The sequence below is a fragment of the Jaculus jaculus genome, chromosome 9 (assembly GCF_020740685.1).
Source record: "Jaculus jaculus isolate mJacJac1 chromosome 9, mJacJac1.mat.Y.cur, whole genome shotgun sequence".
Classification (NCBI taxonomy): domain Eukaryota; kingdom Metazoa; phylum Chordata; class Mammalia; order Rodentia; family Dipodidae; genus Jaculus; species Jaculus jaculus.
The window spans coordinates 2,403,763-2,422,861 of NC_059110.1; the positions used below are offsets into that span (position 1 = coordinate 2,403,763).

At 50.7% G+C, this 19,099-nt stretch overlaps 1 protein-coding gene across 1 annotated transcript; it reads left to right on the top strand.

Annotated features, from left to right (window-relative positions):
- Positions 1 to 1,299: 1,299 nt before the first annotated feature.
- Rnaset2 (ribonuclease T2) lies at positions 1,300 to 18,872 on the top strand. Its single transcript, XM_045157902.1, has 9 exons — positions 1,300 to 1,603; positions 4,037 to 4,097; positions 7,439 to 7,491; positions 8,391 to 8,448; positions 10,438 to 10,508; positions 12,140 to 12,253; positions 16,387 to 16,432; positions 17,618 to 17,692; positions 18,563 to 18,872. Exons 1-9 carry the CDS (start codon positions 1,512 to 1,514, stop codon positions 18,761 to 18,763), a joined length of 771 nt encoding a protein of 256 aa, XP_045013837.1. The 5' UTR covers positions 1,300 to 1,511; the 3' UTR covers positions 18,764 to 18,872.
- The last annotated feature ends 227 nt before the right edge of the window (positions 18,873 to 19,099 follow it).

Sequence of the window (19,099 nt, forward strand, 5' to 3'; positions counted from 1 at the left end):
ACTATGGTGGTATACTGTTGCCACCCCTGAGGTAATCCTTTTCAATAACCCTGCCTCAGGAAGTCCGGATTTGGCTTCTCTGGCAGGGGTCCTAACAGGTCTCTCTCAGATGTTTAAAAATTAGACTTGTGAGTGAAAGGAGAAGTAGCATTCTACCAAGCATTTTTGTTTCACAAATGGGTGGCATGGGGGTTAGTAACCCTTTGAAGTCTAGAGTTAAAAACAGATAACCAAACAATCAGGTAATATCTTTTTAAGTTATTTATTTATTTATTTGAGAGACAGAGGCGGGTAGAATGAGAGAGAATGGGCACACCAGGGCCTCCAGCCACAATATGCTACATCTGGCATGACATGGGTACTGGGGAAGCAAACTGAGGCCCTTTGGCTTCTCAGGCAAGCGCCAATCGCTGAGCCACCTCTCCACTCCTCATCTTCAATGTTAAGCTGCTCCCGCGGGTCCAGGCCTGCAGGAGACCATTACAGGCCCAGATTTAGACTGGGGTGCCCCGTGGAAGCCATAGGTCCCAAACTCCACCAAAGGCACGAATGGCTCTAGCCTAGGTGTGGGTGCACTGAAAATACCTCTGTGGATAAGTAGCCTGGCAAAGCCCAGAGCTGGGATTCTGGAAGGGGCTTTGTGGGGAGGCATCTGGCCTGTGTGGGCCCCTCTGCGAGAGGGGCTGAAAGTGGGACTCCTCCCAAGGTGCATGCAAGCACGAAGCACACCCTGCCTATGGCCCCCTGAAGGTGAGGCCACTGTGGCATATATCATTCGCTGCCAATCGCGAAGGCTCCTTCCTCGCTGATGTCACAGAGTGGCCTCGGCGGAGCCTGGGGACAGGTAGACAGAGAGCATAGCTGGGTGAGGCCTGGCCATGCTAGCTTTGCCTGTGCTCCTCCGGAGATCCCGTTTTGGGGCCATTCCTCTGGCTGTGGGACAGCGGGATCCCAGGGTTGCTTTGCACGGAGGAGGCCTGAGTCCACGGTGCGATGGGCTGGGGACAGTCCTGCAGATGGCGGGCCAGGCCAGCAAAGCTCCCCGCGTGGGCGCAGTCACTCAGGAGTGCGCTGGGAGGTCTTGGCGAAGGGCAGACGCTCCACCCGCCCTAGGGAAGGCCGCCGAGGCGGTGGACACGCACCCTACCCTGGTACCTCGGCCAGGCCTCTCGGGGCAGGGCAGGTGGGGCGGGGTGGGGAGGAAGGTGGAGGCGTGTCCAGCAGACGGGCCGAGGCGTGGGGGCGTGTCCACCGAGGAGACCCGGTCTGGGGGCGTGTCTATCAAGAAGACCCGGGCTGGTGTCGTGCCCGCTGAGAAGATCCGAGCTGGGGGCGTGTCCACCGAGGAGACCGGGCTGGGGGCGTGTCCACCGAGGAGACCCGGGCTGGGGGCGTGGCCTCTGGGGTCACTAGGCGGCTCGCTGGGGCCCGCGTCCTTTGCTGGAGGGGCTCCTGGCTCGGGTGCCCGCGGAGGCCGCGGGGAGGGAGGCGGTGCGGCCGCGGGCCGCGCCATGGCGTCGGGGCGGCTCCCGGGCTGGCTGGCGGCGCTGGCCTGGGGCCTGGCGCTGAGCTGCTGCGTGCACGGCGCGGGCCGGCCGTGGAGGTGAGCGGGCCGCGGAGGTGAGGGCGGCGGGCGGGCCCGCTCGTTCGGCAGCGTCGAAGCCCCGTCCGCGCCCTCGGCTTCTCTGCACGGCAGTCGGTCGCCTGCCGGCTCACACGGCGGGAGCGGAAAAGGTGGGCCCGGTATCCGGCGTCGTGGCTGCCCCGCTGCGGGAAAGTCTGCAGGAAGCGTGCTTCTTGAGCAGTCCTGCCTTCGTGCACCTTCGTATGCGCCGTGCAGTGTGAGCGGTGACTGCCAAGGCTCGTCCCCGCTCCGGAGTGCGGGCGCGGCGCTGCCCCCGCAGGGCCGCCGCCGGGGGTGCCCGAGCCTCCCGGAGGCGGGAGCGGGGAGAGCCCAGGCCGCCGGCGGGGTTCCCACCCTCCAAAAAATGGCACTGCCCCTCCATCCTCCCGTAACTAGGCGGGCCAGGTGGACCTCCCGTACCGAAGGGGTCTCTGTTTTCTCGGTGGCCTTCTCCAAGAGTACAGGCCTAAGCGAATCTCCCGGCCTCTTACTGCACCGGAGTTGCAGATGGACAGTTGGTTACAGATGTCCTGAAGGCTCACCTGCTCTTCCTGGGTTTGGCTTAACTTTCAGGCTTTTTGCACCTTTGTCAATGGCCAGACTAACAGTTCCTCCAGTGCACCTCTTTCTCAAAGCAGATAATCTCTCTCTCTTTTTTCTTTTTTGAGGTATGGGCTCTCTCTAGCTCAGGCTGACCTGAAATTCACTAATTATTGTCAGGCGGGACTCAAATTCAGGGTGCTCCTCTTACCTCTGTCTCCATAGTGCTGGGCTCAAAAGGGTGCGCCACCACCCCTGGCTGGTTGCCTCTTTTGTAAGGAAAGTTTACATCTTCAGTTCAGACTTAATAAGTTTCATGGTGTCTTAATTGTGAAATCTGTAATTATTTAACAGTGAATGCTGCTTATTTTTATATTGTTATATACTGTTAAGCAAATGATACTAAATCAAAATACTGTTACTATTTCCAAAAGCTAATTTGTAACGTGCATTTTATTTATTTTATTTTTAAATAATTTATTTTATTTATTTGAGAGAGAGAGAAAGAGGTAGGTAGAAAAAAAAATGGGCATACCAGGGACTTCAGCCGCTGTAAACAAACTCCAGAACCATGCACCCCCTTGTGCATCTGGCTTATGTGGGTCCTGGGGAATTGAACCTAGGTCCTTTAGCTTTGCAGGCAAGTGCCTTAACTGCTGAGCCATCTCTCCATCCCGACATGTATATTTCACCTTGAACTCTCTCAAGTTTTATTCTCAACTGTCAACTTCAGTGCTGAGTTCTTCCCAACCATGTCAGCTATATTTTCTACTTTGATCCCTGTATATGTTAAGCCTTGTAAATATGGTTGGTGGTGTTACATTAGTCCATTTTTGGTACTATGATGCAGAGCCCTAGGGAGGTTATTTATAAAGAATAGAGATGGCTGGGTGTGCTGGCAAACACCTTGAATCCCAGCACTCAGGAGGCCAGAGGTAGAAGGGTCGCTGTAAGTTTGAGGTCATTCTGGGCTAGTGTGAAGCCCTACCTTGAACAACCAAAAGAAGAAGAAGAAGAAAAAAAAAGAATAGAGATGTATTTAGTTCTCCATCCTGTAAGTCCAAAACCATGGTGCCAGTGTCCGCCCAGCTTTTGTGAGGAGCCCTTGGTATCATAGTGGGGGTATATGCAGGTGAGGTCACCTTGATGGACAGGAAGCTAGGGAGACTTGGGTGGGCAGGCTTTCTTATGCCAGTCCTCAGAATTAAGCGGGGTCCCAGGCGAAATAAAGTTATCCTTTCCAGGGACATGCCACCTACGTCCTCAGGGCTTCCCACTAGTCCCCACATCTCAGTGTTCCCACTGTTTCCCAACTCTGTCATCTTGGGACCCAACCTCCAACACATGAACTTTTGGGAACAACCATATCTGACCCAGAGCAGGCCTCCTGCTGAGAGTCCCCGCAGGGTAAACTACAGGTCCACAATGCCTGTGGGAAGCCTCTGGGTCGGGACAATTTCAGTTTACCAACTTGTGATGTAGGCAGTTTGGGGTGCATTCTGTGTTCCAGGTAACACCTGATGTGTGTTCCACTGTGGACAGGGGTCTTATGTATCCTCCACCCAGACCAGTGTGTGCCCTGTTTACGTGGTATTCCATATCCTTTAACCATATCAGTGTGTGCCACTGTGGACACGGCCTTACGTATCCTTCGCCACTTACAGTGTGTGCCACTGGGTACACGTTCTTACAGTGTGCCTTGCCTTCTGCCCTGGAGTGTGCCTTCAGGGGCTGCGATGTTGCCTGTTGCTGCCAGCACCCCTATTCCCACACACGCTGCAGGTTGAATGAGTAGATGGCTGTATGGGCTACTTTTTTTTTTTTCTGCCACTTTAAAATGTTTTGAAAAACGCATTTCTTGTCTTTTCACAGTGGCAACAATGAATGGAAAAAGCTAATTTTGACACAGCACTGGCCTCCTACAGTGTGCAAGGTAAGTCCCTGTGTGTGCAGGTTGGTCCGCATGCATGGAAGCTTGGTATGGTCGAGCCTCCAGCCACCTTGCCTTTCCCCACGGTAGAGGCCGAAGTGTGACTGGGCCTCCGGGCATGTGACTTGCTCAAAGAGGACTGCGTGCTAGTTTCCTAGGGTGGGTGACTGTCACACAATCCCAAGTGCTGTGGCCTAGAACATCAGAAGTGTATTTGTACTCAGTTCTGGAGCTGAGAGTCTGAAGCCAAGGCCTCAGGAGGTCCAATTCCTTCAGGAGGGCTCTGAGGAAGGTTTCTTTCAGCCTCTCGCCCAGCTCCTAATAGAAGTGGCATCACCCCCATATCTGCCTCTTTCAAGGGGTGTCCCTGCCTCTCTTCTCCAGACACAGTAATTGTACTTTACAGCTTACCCTGATATAGCAGAGCCCCATTTTATCTTGGTTATATCTATAAAGAGCCTATTTCTAAATGAGGTCATGTTTACAGGTTGGCCTGTTGGGGCAGGGTACAGTGGGTGCATCTTTGTGGAGATGCAGTTCTACCCACAACAGGCCTAGATCTGTCTCTTCTCTCTCTTTTTGAAAGTCTTATAAAAAGTCTCTCCTATGAGCAGAAAATAGCCTGTCATCATCTTTCTGCTTCCTCACTGGTTTAATTTCCTGTTGACAAATGAAAGTGACATCTTTATCTTTTTTTTTTTTAATAATTATCTATTTATTGAGAGAAAAAGAAAGAATAGGCACACCAGGGCCTCTAGCCACTGCAAATGAACTGCAGACTCAGGTGCCACCATGTGCATCTGGCTTATATGAATTCTGTGGAATCAAACCAGAGTCCTTTGGCTTTGCAGGCAAGCGCCTTAACCACTAAGTCATCTCTCCAGCCCTCTTTTTAAAAATTATTATTAAGAATATACTTTGTATGGACATATCATTTCCTTCATCCCTTCCCCCATTCTGTTGGAGGCTGTCCTCAGTGGGGTTGCTGGTATCCCCCATGGGCTTGTGGGTTATGAGTTGTGAGAGAGGCAACTGGTCATTCAGGGGTAGGGAGCATTGCCTCTGGATATGCCTTCCCAACCTGTGGCTCTTACAATCTTTCGCTTCCCTCTTCCACAAAATTCCTTGAGCTGTGGTGGGTGTGTTTTATTTAAGTCTACTCCAGTGTTGAGCTCTCAGGAGCTTCTGGATTTCTTCTTTGGTAGGTGTTGAGTATCCTCAAGGCCTGTCTCCTTCACCCTGGCGCTGATTGTCAGGCACACCACATAAGCAGCACCCCAGAAGGGCCAGGAATGGAGCACTTCAAAGTCGAAAAACAGTATGGCTTCCAACCCAAACTACTGTACCCAGTGAAAGTATCCCTCATCATAGATGGTGAAAGGAAACCTTTTCATAACAAAACCCAGCTCTATGGTCATAGGAACACAAAGCCAAACCTACAGTGAATACTTCAGGGAATTCTCCACACAGAAGAGTCAAAGAACCAATCTCAAGAGCCATCAAGACAGTGACATTTCTGTTGTTCTCTTTGCTTCTTCACTGTCACGTGACACTCACTTGTGACAGTCCCCTATTGCGTCACACGGCTGTGGTCTTGCATTGTATCCCTCCCATCCTGCGCTGTTTCTTGCTCTGCATGATGTTGACCGAGACAGTGTAGAAGTTGCAGGGCGTGAGGGTTGAGGCGGCGGGGAACCTGGCTGGCGCTGCTCGGCAGGGGTTGCTGAAGCCCTCGGCTTCTGCTGAGGGACCACGTGGAGGGAGAGCTGTGACTGGAAGAGCTGCCTTGAGGCCAGGGCCGGGCCAGTCTGACCTGTGTGAGGAAATGTGCTTGTGCCCCTTGGCAGAGAGTTACTCTGCAGGGAAGTGCCCTTCTGCCTCACAGCTGTAGATAGGCAGTTAGGCAATGCTACTGTTGGGCAATTTATTTCAGACAGGAGGGTGGTGGTGAGGAAGCTCTTGCTCCAGCCCACTGCCTGCCCACCATGGGCAGCAAGGCTGTTTCTGACCACCTCTGGGTGCTGGAGTGTGCACATGGACTGTGCTGGGACACGCATGTCGTGACCTGGCATGTCCTCACTGTGGCCCTCGGTAAGCCCAGTGTTGTGGAATTGTGGAAGCCGTGTCCACGCACTGAGGAGGAAAGCTGCCCCTTGCCGGAGTTCCCTCCGTGAAAGCTGGGGGCGAGGCCCGGACGTGGAGCTCAGCAAAGGCCTTCGTTCAGTGCCAGCGTTGCTCCCTTTGCACAGGGCACCTGTGGGGAATGAGCTTCCTTAAGGAAGGAGTTGGGTGGTGGGTGTGGTGGAGTACATGGCCTACACTGCAGTCCTTCATGGTCACCCAGCCGTTCTGTAGTAGACAACTGTGGAAAGGTGTCTCAGTCACCTGAGCCAGGCCCTCCCTCATCTTTTGAGCAGCCATGGAAAGAGTCTGCCTCTCTGTCAGAGCTGGACAGTGGGGAAGCATCGGGATGTGACAGAGCTTGCTGCCTGCTGTCTGTGAGAACCTGGCCCAAACTCGTGTTCCTGGTCCACCTCGTCACTGGGGGAAGCTGGCCCTGAGTTCTGTTGCCACAAGTCTCATAGCCCAGATCCATTGCTGTATATTGTATTATGCACAGTGTCCATCTTAGGTAAACCATTTGGATCTCCATAAAAAGTTTTTAGATTTTTAAAAATCTTATTTATTTATTTATTTGCAAGGAGAGAGAGAGATGAGAGACACAGACAGAGAGAGAATGGGCACAGCAGGGCCTCTAGCCACTACAAACAAATTCCAGATGCATGTGCCCCTTGTGCATCTGGCTTACTTGGGTCCTGGGGAATTGGGGGTCCTTTAGCTTTGCAGGAAAATGCTTTAACCACTAAGCCGTCTCCCAGCTCAGTTTTGAGAATTTTATCTAAGGTTATCATTACTCTGAGGTCTACGATACCCTCCTGTCTCACTGCTCTGCTTCAGGTGTCAGTTCTTATGGTGACACTCACATGCTTGGGGCTGGTACCAGAACAAGCAGGAGCCGAGCAGGGTGCCGGCCTTTGTTTTCACATGGCCATGTCTGATCATATGGTAAGTTGACTGTTTACAGGCAAAGGTGTCTCCAGTAGGCTGACTTAATATGTGAGCACATGAAGAGTCTGTCAGTTGTCTTAGGATTGGCCTAGACCCCTCAGCTCTCCAGCCCTGATACCTTCTCATGAACGTGTGGCTGGAATGGACCTAATTAACATCAACACTGGGTTTACCTGGCTTTTGTCATGTACCTACGTCTAGCTGGTGTGTACTGAGAGAAAATGGAGTTGCTAAATGCTTTGAAACAATTATCTTCCTATGTCTTTTCTTCCTAGGAGGCAAACAACTGCCAAGACACTCTGGATTACTGGACAATACATGGACTATGGCAAGTATTAGATGAACTAGAACTAAAGACACAGGCGAGTGTGACTGGAGTCCTGTCTCCATAATGATTGTCACGAACTGTGACGAGTATTAGATGAACTAGAACTAAAGACACAGGCGAGTGTGACTGGAGTCCTGTCTCCATAATGATTGTCACGAACTGTGACGAGTATTAGATGAACTAGAACTAAAGACACAGGCGAGTGTCACTGGAGTCTGGTCTCCATAATCATTGTCACTCTTGTTAGTAGTTGATTCTGGAGGCCTGGTTCTTGCTTTTCTAACAACACCTTGATTCTGTTGTTTAGTTCTGTTTTCATAGACTGATAATCTAGTTTAAGTATATGTTTAAGCATCTTAGGTACTTTCTTATTTTGTTCTTGGAGCCTGTGATAAGTAAATGTATAAAATAAACTAGATAAACAGACAGATAATCTGTTTTATCTACACCTCACCCAATTTTTTTCATGTTTTGCCTGCATTATCTTTAGTTAATATCTCTTTTATGTCCATATATGTGGCATCAAAATACCTTGATTTGCCCCCACAGGACTAGGCATGACTCAGGCCAGACAACTTAGGATTCCCCTAGGAAAGGGCTTAGTTTGGGCTCATGCCAGAGTTCCCCCAATTGTGCTTTCTGTACTCAGAAGCCAGCCTATTTGTATTTTTCCTGGACAGTTTCAACTCCATGTCTTTCCTCTTCAGAAGAAAATCAGATTATGCCTATTTGTGTCTGGGCATTCTTTGTTGAGGGGCTCACATACAGTGAGGCATTCCTGATTAGAATTTCTCTCTTTATTCTCTGCAGAGTTTAATGAAAGTACTTTGTAGTGGCAGATAGAAGCTCTCCTCCCCAAGACTAATACAATTTTTTTTGTTTTTAATTTGGATTTTAAGGCCTGATAAAGGAGAAGAATGTAACCGATCGTGGCACTTTGATTTAAATGAGATTCAGGTATTCTATTATAATTCTGTTTCAACTGCAGTGGAGTGTTGAATGATGTGAACTCTTTTCAAAGGTGTGCCTTCAAAGTCATGTCTACATTGCAGGGTCGCTGGGATTGAGCCTTGGGGTCTGTTTCAGTATCTAAAACAACTCCATACAGTTCACAAAATCTGACCTTTCTCCTTCTCTGCCCAGGGCCCAGCCACACGTAAGTGAGCTATGGGGAGCAAGCTCAGGTGGGAGCAAAGCTCGTGCTCACTGTGTAGACCCTGTTGCTCATCTACAAGCCCCAGCTTGTCCCCCAGTTCCTATGGCTTCCGGGTCCATGTATGAAGGTGGACGTCTGGTTAAAGTGGTGTAGGGTGAAACGTCTAGACAGCTGAGAATCGGAGTAGGCACATGGTGTCCAGAGCTGGCCTTTCTGCCACAGATGCTGTGAGTTTCTAAGCACGTAATCCTGAGCAAGGGGGAAATGATGGGCCTTTGCAGTGGAAAAGCTCTTGTTTCAGAGTCAGTCACAGAATTCTAGGTCAAGAATAAATGATGAGCTTACGGGAAGGTTTAGCAGATGTGCACTCGAGCCTTTGCTAATTCGTGTGGAGTGCCAGGCCTTCCTCCACAAGCTTAGAGGTAGCCAGCAATTCCTTTTGTGTAGTTAGGTGTCAGGGTAACTGGGAAGGGGCAGAGGACCGAGGACAGGGCCCGTTTGGCAAGTGACATGAATGTTGCAGAGCTCAGTGTTGAAAACCAGGACAGAGAAGGGATCTCGGAAAATGGAGCCAGGAGAAGTGGAGGTTGATGATGTGCCAGTGGGGAGAGGGAGAAAAGGGAGGTTGAAATGCCTTCTGTCTCGAGGGGCTGATGTGTCTTCAGTACCATACCAGCTACTGCTTGCTGTCAGCATGCTGGTTCACTGTGTAGCATTTGTCCCACCAAAAAGCAGCCTCCTCACCTTGGCTCTTCCCCGGACTTCTGAAGGGGTCTGGAGCTAGATTGAGGGGCCGGCAGGTGAGAGAGGCATGTAGAAGTGAGAACTGAAGTGGACAGCTGCGGGAAAGGAGGAGTTGGTCAGGTGGAGGGAAGGCCATCATGATGTGGGGACAAGAGAAGGTGAAGTTGCCCTGTTTGTCGACAGACCTTTGCCACTGCAGGCCCTTGTCTGATAGGTGTGTCGATGTTGCAGGTTCCTGTCTGGTGGGTGTATAGATGTTGAAAAATAAGCCCGAGCCCTGTGGGACCACTGCCACCACCCACCAGGGGAAGAGGGCACCCCTGGAAAACAAGAGCTTATGCCCATTCCATGGCCATTATTTTTAGAGCAGTTTTAGGTTTACAGAACAATTGAGTGCTGAGCACAGACTGTTTCCTCCATTAACAGCCTCATCTCTGTTGGGTTTGTCACAAGTGAGCTGGTATTGACACCATATTGACCGCATGTTGAGCTTGCATTAGGGCTTCTACTTTTCACTGTAGTTGTACAGATCTTGAGAAGGCATGGGGCCAGATGCCCCATGGAGTTGTTTTGCTTCCCTAAGAGGCCGAGGTTCACTTGATCGTCCTGCCCCATCATCTTTCCTCCCTGAAGTCCCTGGCAACCGCTGATCTAGCTGTCTGCTTGAGATGTGCCCTTTCCTGGAGTGCCGCAAAGCTGGGGCTGTGCAGAGCGCAGCCATGGTGGCTGCAGCATTTATTGACAGTGTGCGTTCACATTGCTCCATGTGTTTCCGTAGCTCCTTGGGTGTGAACAGTTTTCCGCTGCCTCTGTCTACTGCAGTGTAGCGTTCACTGTGAGAGCTGGTGTGATTGCCCACACTTCACTTTTCCCGTCTCTTAAACATTGTGCAGATTGAGCACAGAATATTTTGCTCATGTACATATCCACTATCAGAAATCAGAGTTTAAAAAATATATTAGCTTGTTAAGTTTCTCTTCTTGCTTTCGAGTCTGTTTTGGTCTTATCATGACTCTTTTTACTAAAACATATTTAATCATGTATAGGATCTTATGCCAGACATGAAGATATACTGGCCTGATGTAATTCACTCATCTCCTAACCGCAGCCAGTTCTGGTAAGTTTCTGTTGGCCATCACACATGCTGAACACAGGCATGAAGAATGCCCTAAGTGTGTTCTAGATGGTGACTGCGGGAGGCACAGAGGGAGAGAGCAGACACTGTCCCCTAAGGTGAGAGAAGCCTGTTGTCTGGAAAACAGAGAACAGACCCTGTCTGAAGTGGGTTAAAGATGAAGTCAGGTGGGATTGTATTAGGAATTTGTTTTCTCTTTAAAATCTTGATGTATGTGTGAGGGCAGATGTGCACATGTCTAGTACTGCGTGTGAGCGTGTTAGGACAAGGTCACTGTCACCCTCATCCTCCACACTGCTCAGACAGGGCTCTTACTCACTGCTGGGTAGGCCAGGTTAGCTGGCCAGTAACCTTCCAGCATCCTCCTCTCCTTGCCTCTTAACTTGAATTACAGATGCTCAGAACTCCACTGGCTTTATTTAGTTTCTGGGAATCCAGCCTCGGGTCAGCATGCTTGCACAGCAAGGGTGTTTTTCTTTTTTTCTTTTTCCCCCAAGGTAGAGTCTCACTCTGGTCCAGGCTGACCTGGAATTCACTTGGTAGTCTCAGGATGGCCTTGAACTCACAGTGATCTACCTACCCCTGCCTCCCGAGTGCTGGGATTAAAGGCGTGCATGCCAGGCCAAGTGTTTTGTTTTTTTTTTTCTTTTTCTTTTATCCATTGAGCTCTCTCCGGTCCTCTTTTCTTTTGGTCTCATATAGCCCAGGCTGCACTCACACTGGCTATGTAGCTGATGATTCTCTCTCCCCCTCCCAAATGCTGAAATTATAGGCCTGATTCATGCAGTGCTAGGGATTGAACTCAGCACTTCATACAGGCATTTTATCCAGTGAGCCACATCCCCATCCCGATAAGAACTTGTTTTCTCATCTGATTGCTACTTCATTCATAACTTCACTTTGAAATTTTTCTCTGTTGAAGCTTAGCCTCATCAAATGCTTTCATACTTGCCTGAGGATAGTGATCTCACTGGCGGCTAGGGGCTGAGGTGAGATTCTTCCTGCCAGGTCAACAGGAGCTGAGACTAGGAAGTGCTGTACCTCAAGATGGCTTTGAAAATCATTGTTCCTTTTTTTTTTTTAAAAAAAAAACATTAAATTAGCTCAACTGAAGGTGTGTCTTTTTTTTTAATATCCTTTTCCAATATGAAATGTATAATTCAGATTCCAGCCAATGAGGTTTCACCAGAAAGATGAATTTAACCTAGAAACATTTTCATGTAGAATTTTCAGCATTGGGGGCAGGGAGGAGCCCAAATTTATTTAGTAAAATGCTCAGGCACCAGCTCCACAGGGGACCATACACTCTGCAGTGGACCTGGTGAGAAGCTGAATGGATGCGGTTTCTTTCTTAGGTACTTGTTAGTTGAGCATGTTGTGATTGAGAGACAACGGTGAGGTGATTCCTGGTGGAGAATCGAGGAAAGGATAGTGGTTGTGTGTTGCTGCTTGGTGTTAGCCCAGGCATCCAAGTAGTTCTCTGTGTGTGTGTGTCTGTGTGTCTGTCTGTGTCCGTGTCTTTGTGCTCCTGCTCCGAGTGTGTGTTTATGTGTGTCCATCTGTCCTCTGTGCTTGGGGGACACATCTGAGCACTTCTGCGGTGAATCTCACAGGAAGCACGAGTGGGATAAACACGGCACCTGTGCTGCCCAGGTGGCCATCCTCAACTCTGAGAGAAAGTACTTTGGGAAGAGCCTGGATCTGTACAAGCAGCTCGACCTCAACAGGTAGGTGCCCACATCACTGCCAATACCTCGGGGCTCTTGTTGCTGGGGATGTGTGTAGACCACTGACTATAGCAGTCTTAGGTTTACAGAACTGACACCAGAAAGAGGTGTGGTGGGCTCGTTCCTGAGACCCTGGCACCCTGCAGCCTCTGAGCTTATTCTAGATTATGCCCATGGAGTGTGTGCAGACGTGGGCTGCTTCATGATACCGGCTTACTGGCTGACACCAAGAGAACAAAGGCTGACAGGTCTGCCCCTGCAGCAAAACCATTCCTTGAGACAGAGGTGTTTGTATCACACTGGCATGCCTCTTGAAGAAGTGGACAGCGGTGGCCACAGAAACGAGCCCAGCCTGTGTGGACTGCCTGCCTACTCTGGCCTTAGTCCTGAAGACAGGGCCTGTTGTCAGCACACAGGATCCAGTGGCTGTGAGAGCAGCATGCTCCGACCTGGCCCTTCCTGTCAGCATGGCGCTGTCGCGCTAGAGGCCGTAACGAGCGTGGACTAGATGGGTGAGGAGGATGTCACAGGAGGCCGTGACGAGCGTGGACTAGACGGGTGAAGAGGACGTCACAGGAGGCCATGACGAGCGGTGGGCTAGACGGGGGAAGAGGACGTCACAGGAGACCGTGACGAGCGTGGACTAGACGGGTGAAGAGGACGTCACAGGAGGCCGTGACAAGCGTGGACTAGACGGGTGAAGAGGACGTCACAGGAGGCCGTGACGAGCGGTGGGCTAGACGGGGGAAGAGGACGTCACAGGAGGCCGTGACGAGCGTGGACTAGACGGGTGAAGAGGACGTCACAGGAGGCCGTGACGAGCGTGGACTAGACGGGTGAAGAGGACGTCACAGGAGGCCGTGACGAGCGTGGACTAGACGGGTGAAGAGGACGTCACAGGAGGCCGTGACGAGCGTGGACTAGACGGGTGAGGAGGACGTCACAGGAGACCGTGACGAGCGGTGGACTAGACGGGTGAGGAGGACGTCACAGGAGGCCGTGACGAGCGTGGACTAGACGGGTGAGGAGGACGTCACAGGAGGCCGTGACGAGCGTGGACTAGATGGGTGAAGAGGACGTCACAGGAGGCCGTGATGAGCGGTGGACTAGACGGGTGAGGAGGACGTCACAGGAGACCGTGACGAGCGGTGGACTAGACGGGTGAAGAGGACGTCACAGGAGGCCATAACGAGCGTGGACTAGACGGGTGAGGAGGACGTCACAGGAGACCGTGACGAGCGGTGGGCTAGATGGGTGAGGAGGACGTCACAGGAGGCCGTGACAAGCGTGGACTAGACGGGTGAAGAGGACATCACAGGAGACCGTAACGAGCGTGGACTAGACGGGTGAAGAGGACGTCACAGGAGACCGTGACGAGCGGTGGGCTAGACGGGGGAAGAGGACGTCACAGGAGATCGTGACGAGCATGGACTAGACGGGTGAAGAGGACCTCACAGGAGACCGTAACGAGCGGTGGACTAGACGGGTGAAGAGGATGTCACAGGAGGCTTGCCTGTTGTGGGACATATGTAAATAGATCTCCCTACAAAGCTTGACTCCAGGGTGGGGACAGGCCATGAGGCTGGAACTCTGAGGAGATAGAGAGCCTATGGAGAACACAGTGAGAAGCACTGTTTGAGAATGGACCCGTTGCCAGACACTAGATCTTTTAGCACCTTGATCTTGCACTTGCTAAGCTCCAGAAGTGTGAGAAATAAGTGTCGGCTGACTCTATATACATACACACATACACACCCATATCCTACGTACATACACACATCCTACATACATGCACATACACATAAGTACATATATGTATATAGTAAAATGAAAGATTCTACAGCATCTGCATTGCTGCTTGTGGTATGTGCAGCTTGCCCTATTTAGGTCAGAGCAGTTCTTCAGATGAGAATACTCTCAGCATCCTTTGCTCATCAACAATCCCAATGGTATAGAAATCAAATCTGCTTAAAAGATGAATAAACCTCCTTCGGTCACATGCTGCCTCCTGGACACAAAAGGTATCCACAGTGATGTGTCGTCATCTCATACAGATGGCCTCCTGTGTTGTTTTGATCAGAAACAGCTGGGGTTTGGATCGATGGATACAACACAGAACAGGAGGGATCCTTTTGCCTTTGAGGGAGAGACAGGGTACCTCAAAGGATAATAGACATTAATACCTTTATAACCAACAGATGCCAGAGCCTGGGGTTTCAAGTGTGCCTGTGAGCCTGTCCTGACTAACTGGTTGTATAATTTTGTTGTAAAACCTCCTTAGATCTTATTTCTATGATGTGAAAAGAGTGGATGGGTTGCCCTCAGATTCTCCTCTATCCTAGCTCTTCAAATGTATGTCATTACATTCATATGTTAGCAACCACATGCCAGTGACACATTACATCTAGAATTGCATCTGTTGTGCATGTAGTGTAACCTTTGGTGTTCTTTTAGAAGAAACTGTTGTCTTGCCATAAGAACAAGATCTTCAGAAGGCTTCACCCAAACAAGTGTAGGTGCTGACCACTTCATAAGCTGCTGTGAGGACTACTGCAGGAATATCCAGCATGCACCCCTGGGGCACAGGAAGGCTGCGGTTAAGGAACCTTCCTCACTGAGGTCCACCCTCATTGGCATCCAGCGTGCACCCTTGGGCCACAGGAAGGCTGCAGTTAAGGAACCTTCCTCACTGAGGGGCTGGCTGTAGAGCTTCTCGAGATGATTGTGGCCTGGTCTGTGCAGTGCTGGTGTGAGTTGAGGCTGACTAACCCTGCAGTCAGACACTTCATTTAACCAAACAGGAAAGTGAGAATTAGCAGGTGTTACCAAGGGTTTTAATTCTTGCCTAAGTAACTAAGAAACTGTGTCTTACTGGCAGCATTTAAAGCCGGTTGCTCGCTGATCAGAGGCCTGCTGAGGGAGAGCACTCCCGGGCAGGCAGCACTGCTCAGGACCACAAGGAACTGCCACAGCAAGTCCTTCTCCCCCCAGGCTTCGAGCAAGGTCCAAAGTTCTTACCTTCTCACATGCTGGAAAGAAGGTGTCACAAGCTGTCTACCACGTTTTCTCCCTTCCAAGCCAGGAGGCCGGAGCTTGAGAAGCAGCAGAGGTCCCTCCACGCAGTTCTTGCAACACCTGGGGTAGCGTGCCATTCTCACTCACCGTAGTCATGACACACGTCAGTTTGCTGGGCGCCAACTTTGCCTGTCTTTGCATCATTTTCTTGGTCACTGCATCAGGAGGGCATGCCCAGTAGACTAGAATATGACCAACAGGTATTACTTAACACTTCCCAGTGATGTCACGAAAAAAATAGCAAATAAAAACAGCCCCACAATGGTAAAATAAATTTGAGTAGTATATTTAACCCAGTTTATCCAAGGCCTTATCACTGCAACTTTTAATTTTTTGTTATTTTGAGGTAAATTGCCTCTCTAGCTCATACCAATCTGGAATTCCATTCTGTAGTCTCAGGCTGGCCTCAAACCCACTGTGATCCTTGTATCTCTGCCTCTCGAGTGCTGGGATTAAAGGTGCACACTGCCACATTTCCTATTTTATCCCTTTGCTTTAGAAAGTCAACACCCAGAGAGAGAGAGAGACAGACAGACAGAGGCAGACAGACCATGGCTTCACATCAGCCTGTGAGGCATATCCAGGGTCATCTCTGAATGTGATGGGACCACAGAGAACTCTTTGGGATGGGTGGTCTGGGGTGTTCACCTTGTTCCTCTGGTGTTCACTAACTTGTGGGGCTTTGACAGGATCTTGGTACAGGGCCTTAGGCAGGGATTTGAGGCTGTGGCATCTAAATTATTTAAACGTGTGGTCAGTGCAGTTCTCCAGGAGAAGCCCAGAGTCCCACGCAGTTGCCAGCTGTCTTAGGGAGCAGTGCGACCTGAGTACTGTGACAGCTGGTTTGGGAAGGTGTCCACCAGCGCAGTGCATGCTGAGGGCCACGAAGGGCAGGGCTGGGAGCTGCCTGTTGCTGCTGCACTTGTTAACAGACATTGCTGGGAGTCAGGAAGACGAAACACTCTCCTTGAAGCAGGCCTTCATTTATACTGTGAACTGTTTATCAGAACCGGAATGAAGTGCACTTCACCATACAGCTAATTCTCCTTGTATTTTAGTGTCCTCCTAAAATTTGGGATTAAGCCATCCATCAATTACTACCAGGTAAGTCTTGCCTTTATCTTCTCCTCTTGTGTATCTCTGAGGATGTATAGCAGGGCCTCTCTGTGGACTGCACTGTGACTCTGGCCCAGAACCCCCTTTGCCAACTTGTGTGCTTTTAGTTGGTCTTGCCTGGTCTTGTTTGCATTTGCATGGTGAGCACAAGCCACGGGCCACTTAGGACAGAGACTTGGGAGCCCAGGTCTGCGGTCTGTTCTGGTGGCTCTGCTGCTCCCAGGCGGGCTGGTGCTGAACACTGCGGTCCTGGTGAGAGCTTGTGAGGTGGCCTGGAACCTGCCTACTCTGGGCAGCATCTGCTGGACTGTGCTTGTTTTCCAGTTGGCATGTGCTCTTCCCTCCCGGGGAACCCCCTTGGGGCAGCCACAGGGAGAACAGTTGCTGGGCCTCCTTGCCCTGGCCTGTGCTCTGTTCAGGCTGCTGAGGGAGTGGCTTTTACACCTCACATTTTGCCTGGGGTTTCAGCAGCACTCACTCCCTGTATCCAGGATGCCTTCAGTGACAGTGGGAATGGCAAGGACAGACGATCATGGCGCTTCTCTGTTCCTGTACCTCGCTTGACAGGCACATCAATGGGCTTTCTGCTGTACACTCAGCCTCCAGGCCTGTGTCCACTCATGTGCTCTGTGGGACACTGGTGCTGCTCCAAGTGGAGCGTGGTCAGGGCTCGGCCTGTGGTGGAGGTGGCCATGGCAAACAGGAGTTCATGTTTGTAATTCACTGATGCAGAGTGGGCACTCTGGTGGTGCCTTCTATGAAGGAGGTGGTGTCCACTATAGGGAAGGGCAGGTAGCAGAGATCTGAAGAGTGGACAGCCTGAGAAAGCTTTGAAGGGTCACAGTAGTGAACACGAATGACTAAACAGAGTGATACTGGTCTCAGCTTCAGGGAAGAGAGTCTGGAGGGGAAAAACTGGGCCAGGAATGAGACAGGGCAGGGGAAAAGTTAGGCTGCATGGTGAAGAGGAACGTGGACAGAGAGGGCACAATCCACTGTGTGCAGTGTGGGGAGCCCGGTCCGGCAGCGTCTCCTCTGCCCATCACGGGGCGCATTGTACCTCAGCCTCCGTTGTTCTCAGTTGTCTTCTGGCATGCTGGGAGCTCTTGAGGGGACAGAGCTGTTAGATATTTTTTCCTGTTGATGCTTGTTTCCAATACTTTGATTTAACAGATGGAAGATTTTAAAGATGCCCTTACCAGAATCTATGGTGTGGTCCCTAAGATCCAGTGCCTTCTGCCAGAGCAGGTGAGACATGCTGGGTGTTGTCACCCTACAGAAGGGGCAGGCTTGCTGTCCTGACAGCCTTGTCTTCACCACGGAGCTTCTGGGAGAGTTTCACTGGGACCTGTTATCTGTGAGCATGTACATGTGCCTGTGTGCACCATGCAGACGGACATGTGCCAATTGTGCACAGGTGCTCACCTGCTTAGGTGGGCTCATGGGCCATAACTGTTTAAGCATGGGCATAGCATCCTGGCATTTTGAAATGACCCATGTTCCTTTGATGCCTGCTGGGACAGACATTGTACTTGTGTGAGTGCATGGGCGCCCGGGACATCCAATCCATAGGCTGAGCTAACTGCCCACCGCCACATTCCCTGGTGCATGTGGCTGTCTCCTGGACAGAGGGCTTGCTTGCAGGGTCCCTGCTCTCAGTCTGGGAGCCACTTTGTTATCCTCAGGCCAGTGCTGAAGCATCATGGCCTCAAAACTAAAGACCATATTTTGCAGTTGGATCCGTATTGCTGGCAGAAATCACCTGACCAAGAGCAGCTTTGGGGAAAAAGAAAGATTTATTTTAGCTTAGAAACTCTGGGGGAAGCCCCATGATGGGAGGGGGAAATGGTGGCATGACCAGAGGGTGGACACCCCTCTCCTGGACCACATTAGCTGGATAACTGAGTGTGCCAAACACTGGCAAGGGGTCACTGGCTATAATACCCATAAGCCCGCCCCAACAATCCACTGCCTCTAGGAGGTGGTAATTCCTAAATCTCCATCAGCTGGGAACCTACTATTCAGAACACCTAAGTTGATGGGGGGGGGGGGGAACACCTGAATCCAACTATCACCCAAGGTTACACCTCTAATGGGTCTGTCACCTTCTATTTTTAGGGAGAGGAGGTGCAGACCATTGGTCAGATAGAGCTGTGCTTCACCAAGGACGACTTGCATTTGCGAAACTGCACGGAGCCCGGGGAGGAGCTGCCCACCAAGCAGGAAGCATGGCTGGCCAGGAGGACCTCCACACATAGGATGGTGGTCTGTGAGGATGGCCCAGTCTTCTACCCCCCACCTTCAAAGACCCAGCTTTGATGCCCCCATTTTGGAAGTACTCTGTGGTTTACAAAGTAAGAAGAATATTCACAAGTCACTGTTTTCTAAAAATCAACTCCAAATCCTTAAAGTGGGTTTTACCTTTTTCCCCCTGTGTGTCTGAGAATTGATTTTGTCCATGTCTAGTCAGTGGTGTTTCTCTGGGCTGCTTTTCCTGCCAATTGTCTGCCCGTGGGTCATTCGTGGCACACCTCATTTCCTGTTAGACACTGGTCAGATTCATGCCACTAAAAAGAGCTTGGAGGACTTTGGTCAAGATGGCATCAGCCTAACCGTGCCACACCTCCCCGGGAAGGAAAGGCAAGGCATTAAGGG

Bases quoted from the DNA above. Each gene is read 5' to 3' on its own strand.
- Rnaset2 (XM_045157902.1), top strand. From the start codon at position 1,512: ATGGCGTCGGGGCGGCTCCCGGGCTGGCTGGCGGCGCTGGCCTGGGGC. The intron at 4,098-7,438 runs GTAAGTCCCTGT...TTTTCTTCCTAG, and splicing joins GGCCTCCTACAGTGTGCAAG to GAGGCAAACAACTGCCAAGA. The intron at 10,509-12,139 runs GTAAGTTTCTGT...TGAATCTCACAG, and splicing joins CCTAACCGCAGCCAGTTCTG to GAAGCACGAGTGGGATAAAC.